The 10,579-nt window shown below is 37.4% G+C and overlaps 1 protein-coding gene across 2 annotated transcripts in view; it reads right to left on the reverse strand.

Annotated features, from left to right (window-relative positions):
• LOC139744623 (Krueppel-like factor 6) overlaps positions 1-6,221 on the reverse strand; it is a 123,541-nt gene extending 117,320 nt beyond the window's left edge. For both annotated transcript variants that reach the window (XM_071655052.1, XM_071655051.1), the window contains exon 1: positions 5,988-6,221. In XM_071655052.1, coding sequence (XP_071511153.1) covers positions 5,988-6,089 — 102 coding nt within the window. In that variant the 5' untranslated portion in view covers positions 6,090-6,221. The remainder of the gene's footprint in view (positions 1-5,987) is intronic.
• Positions 6,222-10,579: the final 4,358 nt, after the last annotated feature.

The following is a 10,579-nucleotide window of genomic DNA, read 5'->3' on the forward strand; positions in this document are numbered from 1 at the left end:
CACTGCAATCCAATATTTATAATGAAGACAGACAAGGAAATGCACGAATGTAATGTCGCTGCCCCCCCCCCCCCCCCCCGCCACGTCATCTTTAATGTAAACATGGCAATCTGAAGTTTTCAGTTAAAGTCTGAGCAGAGATAAACATTATCTGTCAGCCGAGTGCCCTGCCTCCAGAGATGTAACTAGGCAACCTACTTTTAAATGTCTCGTACAGTGTATGTACCTTGAGCTGTGTACAGAACTATCACTGGGGCAGTCTCTCTCACTTGCCCAAAATAGATTTCACAAGCACACAAAAAGCAAACAGTTCTTCAAATTACGTTCAGCTGTCGAGGAATTCATTCACATTCATAGCTGAACACTTTTTTTCCCCACACTATTGTGATAATCGCATCCACAAGTGTAAATGTAAAAAGCATCACAAACATAATTCTCTTGTAATTTTTTTTATGGAAATACATAAATGTTGAATGAATATAGTCTCACACATTTACAAAAAGAAAACATGCAATACACCTTGAGAATTTCATCAGACTGAAGTATGATGTTCAGTGTACCACCAAATGATAAGATTAAACCATAAAATTCTGTGAAAGTTACAAATCTGATATTAAAAGAAAATGACAAATGCTTCTCCCCATAGGCTCGTTGGGGATTCAAAAACTAGAACACAGACTAACAAAAGCAAGTGCCAATGTGCCTATACATATTCAGTTACACATTGCTTTATGTCAAATTTACACATGTGCAATGTGTTAGAAAAATTGTAGACACATGCGATATTAGGGTAGACACCTCACACAGAAAGAAATTATTGATCGCCATCTTTCATCTGGTCTGTATTACAGCTGAACAAAGAATCCTCGCTCAACGTAAACAACGTCGGATGAATCATCGACATTGAAAATCTCTACGTAGTCCTCATTTGCATGAAAGAACACAAAGGGATATTGGTACAATCTCTCCAGTAATACCCTGGTAATTAGACAGCAACGACTGCACCAATATGTTTTTATGCCATATATCAGCTTACACACAACTGCATATAATTACACAACACCATGTCAGTCTAGTCTACAGCGAAGACCCTGGTAACATCGCTTTGGGGTTTAATTTTAATGTGCACTATCTGAACGTGATATGATGTAATGTATGTGAATGATCCAAGATTTATGACAAATAAACTTGCTATGTTAGTTTAGATTTGCCCATGTTTCCTCCACAGAAAGGATTACAAATGGAAGCTGCATATATTATGCAGATATTATGTTTCCCACATCTGAACAAAAAAATAAGATACCATTTGTGCAATTTTACATTCCATCAGGAAATGTGGTTATGCTTACCGCTACTATCCTGCAATTATCTTAATCTTTTTGTGATGATTTGAACGTTTTTAACGCCTATCACCTTGGTTGCATCGTCGATGACCGTTAATTTAAACGTGCCAAGAACAGCAGACTAGCAACCAGGCAGCCCAAGAGAAAGCATATGGCATGAAATAATGAGTAGTGATGGAATAAGGGGAGTCTGGGAGTGTGATGCCGCATGGGTAATGTGCTATTGTAGCATCGATCGGAAGGGAACGGGTCATATACCACTCATGAATGTTTATCTTTATCATGCGATGGTAGTCTCTCACATGACTGACACTATTTTTTTTTTTTTTGGAGGTGTGCGATGCAATTTATCAATAGGGTTGAGAAGCAATGGTACTACAACTTATTTTCATTCACAATTATCACACAAACAATGTATAGGCTACAGAGCATACACTGGCATTTATATCATAATAAATGCCTGTATTTTGTTACTGTGTGAACACTTCTACGGCAATGGTATTTCTTAAAACAATCATCTGCTATCTGTGATTTACTTTAGTTGCATGAGAAACTCTCATCATATCTATTATTATGACTTCCTTTGTTTCAAAATATATCGGTATGGGATAGTACATCAGGGTGTCATGTCTTTCACACGATATCTTGTAACATTAAACTCCACTTTCAGTTTTAACTGGTAGAATGGCAAGGGGATAATGTTTTAACATAAGAGGGCTTTTTTTTTCCATCTTTCACTATTAAAATTTGAGCCACAGATTCCAACCTTATCTGTGAATATTTTCCCAAATATAGTGGCTCACATTGCAAAGTGCGGTCAAATATTGTGCCGGATGCTCTTATCTCGGGTGGCATAGTAATTAATCACATGACTCAAGGCTTTGCCAAATTGCTGCATCACCTGTAATGAAAATCCATTTTGAGAGGAGAGACGCAAACAGGAAGTGGCTCTGTGACCTCAATGGCCACACGTGGCGGAAGGTCACGTTTCGAAATCCTGATTAAAAGAAGACCAACTTCAGTAACAGATCCGCCAACACACACACAAGCACACACACGGGCAACAGTGAAGAGTATTTAATAACTTGTACGATGTGGCCAAAAAGGTAGCTGTTTAGTCAAAGCACAATTAAGATTTTGTCAGTGTCTGCACGATATGCGATATGCAATATCGTTCCCTGAAAAAAATTGACGTCCAATTTGACTTGCGCCTATAAATGTTTACTTTAATGTGTGTGTGTGTGTGTGGGGGGGGGGGGATAAATTATATTCTACCATGGTCCACAGAGAACAACCACTGAGTTTATATTCAAGCAAATATTACATGCTGGTAACAGTGTGTCAAATTCTTTTTGTCGCATCACTACCTTCCTAAACAGTGAGTGACGAGAGTCTGAGAATTAGACTAGCATCAAAACGAGGGGCTGAATTAACGGGCCAGCAATTTTCCATTGAGGAGTAATTAAGCTTCTACCGTACAGATAGCCTTGCTCCGGGCCTATACAGAGATACTGACCATGCGGAGAGGGAAAGAGAAAGGGGGGATCGAGAGAGAATCGCATTATAATTTTAGGTTTAAAAGGAAGCATGGGACGTGGGACTTACAGTAGGCCCACAGATTGGCAGCCAGGAGAATAGTCGGAAATGCACAAATGAACCATGAATTCTTGATCATCCTGACCAAACAGTTTTTTTTCCCCCCATAGGTTTCTTCTCAAGCGTTTTCGAACCAATCAGGTAGAATACAGCACAGAGTATGACATATGAAATGTGGCCATAAAATATGTCCCAAGATATCTGATCATTATTTATTCCCCTTCGAAATCCTTCCGGGAAATTTGAGTGTTCACAGACTACCAGGATGATATCTCATGACATGCAATCAACATGACGCAATGTCAACTCGGGGAGTCACCAAAATACCACAGAGGGCTGCCACATTGGTTGTTTGCATCTTCTAGAAACTTTCAAAAAATAAAATGTGACCACCTTGCTCAAAACTCACAAAAAGTAGGTCAAAATGAATTCAAACTCTTCTACATAGCTTAAAAGGGCAAGCTCTAAGCTGTAACAAACATGATACATAACTTGTTAGGATTGTACCATCCTAAACCCATTCAAAAAGTGATCGAAAGAAGAGAGAGTTATGAGGTGCATTTTTATAGAAACGGGAGAAAAGAGGATTTACAGATTAGGGTCACTCAGGCGTGCTATGCAGAACTGTCAATGAAAATCACAGCGAAAGCTGTGCCCGTGTGAAAAAGTATACCTGGTAAATGGTCCAGAAAAACTGCTAATATCTTTATTATGGTTTTGTTTTAAGCAGCCAAATTTTGACAGTAGGTTAGAGAAGAGATCACTCTCCAAGGTATAAGATTAGCCTTAAAATTTGAGTTGGTCAAGTAAGACGACTATTTCTGGTCCATCAAATAGAATCCTAATCTGCAACTTTTTGTAGGTTTTGAGCTGGGTGGTCACAAATGCCCATTTGGGAGACATTCACAACTGGAGGTACCTTTAAATTACTCCTGGAGTCCTGGGGGGGTATTTCATGAAGCATTTTGTTGGATTTTTTTCTGACAAACAGTTACAAGCTACGGAAATCCTTGCATCTGAATGGCTGAGAGTAAATTTGCCCCATCTTGACAAAATGCTTCATGAAATGCCCCCCTCCCCAATGGATGAAGGGAATATATTAGTGGCACATAAATTCAATACATGTACAAGAGTGACTCAACAACAGCATGGCGACTACTCTTCAGCGAAAAATCCTACAATGCCACGTTTGTGTCAACTCCATTCACAGAGTCATCACTTTCCATGACAGCCTCAGTGATGGAAGGAGGAAGCCGAGTGACCAGCAGGTTCTAATTAGGAGACCGGGGTGACATCATGGCGAAAGCTGTTACATAACATGTATCCGGCGACTACAGCATACACATGCCTTGTCATTGGCTGTCAGAGGCCATGGAAGTGTGTAGCTTCAACCTTCTAGGGAACATTAACAATCGCTGCAAGACAATACAAACACACTGCAGCCCTACAAGGTACACATGCTTACACTTGCAGCACCAACTGCTAACACATATTATTAGTGTGCATGAGGCAGAACTAGCTGTTGCTACATTGTCTATAAAAGTATGCCAAAAATGAGCTGTCATTTTTTTTTCATTAAGACCCAGTTCATTCTTTCTGTAAATACCTGAACATCTATATCACACATGTTTTACAATATTTAACACAGCCATAACAATCAGGTTCTAGTAAACAATGAAAATACTAAGCACAATCAACTTTCCATACATGCAGGCCAATTCCATCATGGGACAGAAACCCCTTTTTTCTACTGTTTTTCATAACCAAATAACAGTTTCAAATAAATCAACAGCATGACCATCCTTCTTGTATTGTCCTAATGCGATTATTATGTAATTTGCATGCATCCATCCCCTTTGAACAATTTTTAGTCAAATCTGTCATTCAGAAGACAAATAATTTCCAAATAAACAGCAAGGGCATAATTTTTCATCTCAACCCCATGACAATCATAATTCCTTCATACTCCAAGGCCTCAAGAGAAAATGATTTCAAAATTTGATCCATTGGTGATTACACTTTCTTTAATGCAGAAATATTAAGAAATGAAATATGATAATTAAGAATAACAAAATGTAACTTACGGTATATTGTAGAAGATTTATCTGCTTAGTGTGTGTTGGGCAATGGGGGAGGAATGAATATCAAAATAATGTTTGTGAGGAAAATGAAATATTTCAATGCAGAACTGTTGTAAAGTGATGAGTTATTACATGTACATTGTGTGCTTTCACATGTTGTCTGATATCTCTGTCAAGTGGAGCTGACATAAAACCATGGCTTTGATTCAAATGTTAGCCAACCATTTCAGATCTGCATGCAGGGAGGTGCTTTAAATAATATGGTTCCAGACAGGTTAATTTTATGAATCTTGTACATTATTCATGATTTGCATCCTCAGGAAATTGGCATGACCTGTGGATGCAAAAACATGTCTGCAGTATATGGGCCTACGTTCTAAATGTATTGCGTATGCGATAATCTTATACAAAATCACATCAGATAGAACATGAATGATGATAGTAATAAAATGATCCACCAATACAATTATTCCACACGTACATTTTGTCAGTAAAGTACATCAATACAGACTACAGAGTCAGAGAAGCAGACACACAGACATACGACATTGATGTACATATACTGTACCAGTAATATGTACGAACCACACACACACACACACACTCACACACAGACATCTGACACGCTCGTCGCTCTGTACACACAGACGAGGCAGACGATTTTTTTTTTTCTGTATGATTGTGGACGTGCTTACGAGCGAGCGAGCGAGCGAGGTGCTCGCTTTGCAGGCTAACCTATGGAGAAGGGCACACTACACGTGAGAAATCTTCCTCGATGAAGAGGCGAAGTAAAAACCTGCTAAAATTCCACCAACGCTTAAATTGCTGATATTTTGGTGACATCTTGAGAGTAATACCATAGATGTATCATATTCCAAAACGTGCTTGACCTCTCAGGTCAAAAATAGAATATAATTGACTGAAAACACGGCGTAGTACTGTGATTTTCCGAATAATTATCCTGTACCTGACTCCATGTTTCCTCGACAGAAGGTAAGGCAGAAAAACAACCCGTTTCGCCGATAATTTCGAGCTCGTTGAAAATTCCACCACTGGGTAACGCATCCATTGTCAGGCACCGTCCAATTTCTAGTCCAGAATCAAGAAAACCGAGGGAAATGGCTCCAGAAATTCACCAGGTTTCATGCAGCTACCTAGCCGATTTCTAGAGTGACATGGGGAAATGTTTTGATAAGCCAGACCAGACCGTACGGACCGACAGCAAACGACCCGGCCCCCCTCGGTCGCTGCGCATGCACGGTGTATCGTGAATCGAACGCGGAAGCGAATATGAATATGCATTTTATGCTCATAAAGTTTCCCACACGATTGACCAATGGCAGCTAGAGATGCACCTGCTCTAAAACCAATTACCAAATCGACCAATCGGAATGCTTGTTTTATGGCAGATCCTATATGAATTATTCAACAAATCTGCGATTGGAGAGAGACCTATCGAGTCGGCTCCTTATTTGGTATAATCGCGATTAATATATCAGTTTCTATTTTTGGATCGGTATATAAGCTGGACGAGCTATCCTCTGCCAGGGTTTCAGTTGGGCATCAAGTTGTGATGGAGATTGCATCGAAAAACAACCATCTCCGCTTTCTGACACTTTCCCCGATGAATATACTTGAACTTACTTTAGTAGAGGTGTACATCATATGAGAATATCTCCTTCTCACGTTTTTAAAGAGACTAACAAAAACAATGGGCTCTCTCAATTTTCATAAAATCATATTTGTGCTTGATTTTGCGGCAAAAGGGGGCTCACCATACATGACTTATCCTCTTTCTAACTATTTTCATAATTCCTCGCAATTGCGAATTTCCTTATTTTATTGTGATTTTGAGTTGCAGCCACATTTTGGTATTTCACAGGACAAAATGAATTACTCATTTCTGAGATCGCCTTACTCCCAAAGCAATACAGATGTTTTCATTAAAGTCGGAAGTCATTCACATTTTTTTTTAATCTATACCTCGAGTACGCAAAGTGATATTAAGGTGAAATGGTAAAACTGAAGTTGTTACTTGTATGGCGAGTATTTGTGATTAAAATAAACATGAAAGCATACCGTATACATTGTACACATTCACATATTTATGCATGTCTATGCACATGTATTATGCATAATAATATCAAAGAGATACTGAACCAATGTAAAATATATTTAGCATATATATATATATATATATATATATATAACATATATATATATATATATATATATATATATATATATATAATGTAGAGAGGGCGACATTTGAAACTACATGTAATGAAAAGAAATAACACAATTGATGCAAAATATGCGCATGAAATAAGATATGAATGAGAGAACATATTTATCGCTACTTTCAATTTCTCCCTCTTGATTTATTCTTATCGATAATGTTTCAACTGGAGGGGGAGGAAGGGGGGGGGGAGAGAAACCCAGTCGTGGGCCCTGTTTTATGAAGATTTATAATTGATTATATTGTTGAAATTTATCACGAGTCTATATGGCAGCCTGTGTTGTAAGGAAATAGATAATCGATAATATCTTTTGCCATAACGGGGCCTTGGTATCATAGCAATCATCTGTGATTTACATCGGCAAACTTCATGAAAAACAAGAAAACAAACAAACAAACAATAGATCTCAAAGAAGACATACTTCATTCAAAGGATCGAAGAAATTATATGAACCCATCTATAACGAATGACATCATCACTGCCAGAGGTACAATTGTATGTAGGCCTACAGTATTTTAATATGCAACTCTAAACAACGTTAAAAAAGTGCCTACAATAGTTAAAGACTTCATGCACTCAGAAGATTTGAATCGCTTTGAGTATGAACCTTGACATTTCATCATCGAATATATGTATCCAAATCTGGAAGATACCCATATACTGGATTTTGCTATAGATATCAGCATTTTCATCGCGCTAAATAATTGTATCGATTGCACTACAAATATCGACATCCTGTTGAATGCTGTTTGCCATTTTGTTTACACAGCAAATAATATTAGCTACCACATGGTTCTAGCCATTTATACTGGTATTAGACTAACCAATACAATTATATAAGAAATAATTATATTGTGGCTTCTGATGGGACGTACATTATTTTATGTGCAAGGAACAATATTGTTGAACAAAAATGTTTTATAACATTTTAAAATCACACATGCTTGTAATGCGGTTATTGAACCCACACAGGTTTTACAATATTGTACGGGAAATATTTCCTTCATTACCAGTGACAAATGTTACTAAAACTTCGATCCTATCACTTGAGAGCTTTTGAGCTGTTTCCATAGTTACAGCCGGCCAACACAATCGCTATCATACTTCGCACAGCTTCAGCCAGCGACTCTAGCAACTTGCTATGATTAATACGTAGATGGCGCTATTTCACTATTGTTCTTACAGTCACAAACAAGGCGTAGGCCTAACAATCGAAGAGTAAAAGTGGGTATCTCGACTGCAAATGTTTGCAAGCGTAGCGAATTCTTAACTACAAATTTCAGGGTTCGTTAACAGTTGCAATCACATTCGTAAGCAATTACAATCGAATTCGCAAACAGTTTTCAATCACGTAAACAGTTTTCTTATCGTAAAGAGATTTTGAACGTGTTCAAAAATTTTTGCGACGAAATAGAAAAAAACTTGATTGCAACTGTTTACGAACCCTGACGAAACATAGAATTCGCTAAAATTCGCTATACACGTTCCCAAACATTCGGCGCTCAGTAACATACCCCATTTACTCACTAATCATGACGACCCAGACCTACGACCTTTTACAGTTACAGGGAAAGAAAGAGAGTAATAAAGAGGCAAAAAGAAAGAATGTGTGCATTTAAGACGAAGGCAGAACAATTCTGCTCTTGTAGGGGGAAAAGGAACAATGTTTATTTGTTCTTTTTTAACTCTCCTAGTACACAGTCAACGTCAGTACTCATGTCATGCAATCATAAGACGAAAGCCATTCATTAATATACATTTGGATGAAGCTGATAGATCTTGACCGATGACCCTGAGGATTTACCTTTTTGCATAATGGAAATATTTCCCACTTATTTTGATGATCTATTACATCATTTATAAATTGCTCTTATATGCCAAGTGATATTACAGCTGAAAATTGCCCTTTTAGCAAGATTTTAATGACTTCTGACCTTGAATTTTAATTCTCAACACTGTCAATTCATCTTTACCCCAGGGGTGAATTTTTCTTTATTATTCTTCACTTTGGTATAAAATACGCATATTAACCTGCCATGGAAGTGAGTACAAATATTACGTATTTTTTTCATTCATATTTTTCAGCGTACACGAGAGCTGTTTATCTTCCCTTTGTGACGCAGTTACCTTTTTTTTCCCTTATTCTCTTTCTGAATCTTTGACAATGACAATGACAATGACAATGACAATGACAATGACAATGACAATGACAATGACAATGACAATGACAATGACAATTTTATTTATCTCATGTCACCCAATCAGGGTATTGGAGATAACTTTGTACCTCTCCCTCTCTTGCGCGCGCGCGCGTGTGTGTGTAGAAGTGCCAGTGAAGTGTGTTAGGAAGGGTTGCAATTATAAGGTTAGCTAGGGAGAATTGTTTTTTGGGGTGGGTTTATTTTAGGAATAATATCCTTCCATTTTTTCTTTGGTAATTGCTGTACTATTGCCATTTTACTTGTTATATTGAAACATAAAAATGTACAATATATATTTCAGTTATCTCTAAAGGAATAAATACAAAATGCCAAAGTGAATTGATGTTCCTTGTATTATCTGATTGGAAATGAATAAATAAAAATATTTGAAAAAAAGTGTCTGTTCATCTGCCAGTTCATAATATCTCTCTTTCTCTATCTGTCTGTCTATCTATCTATCTATCTATCTATCTATCTCCTAATTCTTCTTTTCTGCTCCTTTCATTTTTCTCCATTTTTGATTATTTTCTCTCTCTTTTTCCTCCTTTCTCGATAACTCATTCATAACTTCTACGGTTCCTTCAAAATCGACCTTCAATTTCTTGGCACAGATGCTACAATCGAGTCGTAGGTGGCGCTATGCATACCACAGTCACGCTGTTGGCTCACCATTCTGCGTTGCTGTTAGTATAGTTATGCGAAATATGTCAATTTAATAGACATATTCATCTCTCTCTTTTTATATTATAAATATTATCGAAAATAATTAAAACAACCAAATATTGTTATTCAGATGCATCCATCTTCCCACTGTGGGCTTCATTTGTCTGACGGTCTAGGAATGAAACGCTTCATTCGGCCTAAAGACGCTCGAAAGTACAAGGAGAAGAGAAAAAAAAAAGAGAAATATACTAAGGGGTAAAAATCAACGATATGTGTTGCCTCTTGATCCCTTGTATCAAGAATCAAAAGTCACTCCAACTTTAAGCATAAAAAGTAAATTTAAACTAGCTTTTCAAGTGATATCAAAATCGATCATAAAATAGAAAATGAGGCAATTATTTCGCCAATAAAACTAAAGGAAAATTACGCTTTCTGCAGTCTCCAATCAACCTATA

The sequence above is a fragment of the Diadema antillarum genome, unplaced genomic scaffold (genome assembly GCF_040938485.1).
Source record: "Diadema antillarum isolate AM-2024a unplaced genomic scaffold, OU_Dant_1.0 seq00001197_RagTag, whole genome shotgun sequence".
NCBI lineage: Eukaryota > Metazoa > Echinodermata > Echinoidea > Diadematoida > Diadematidae > Diadema > Diadema antillarum.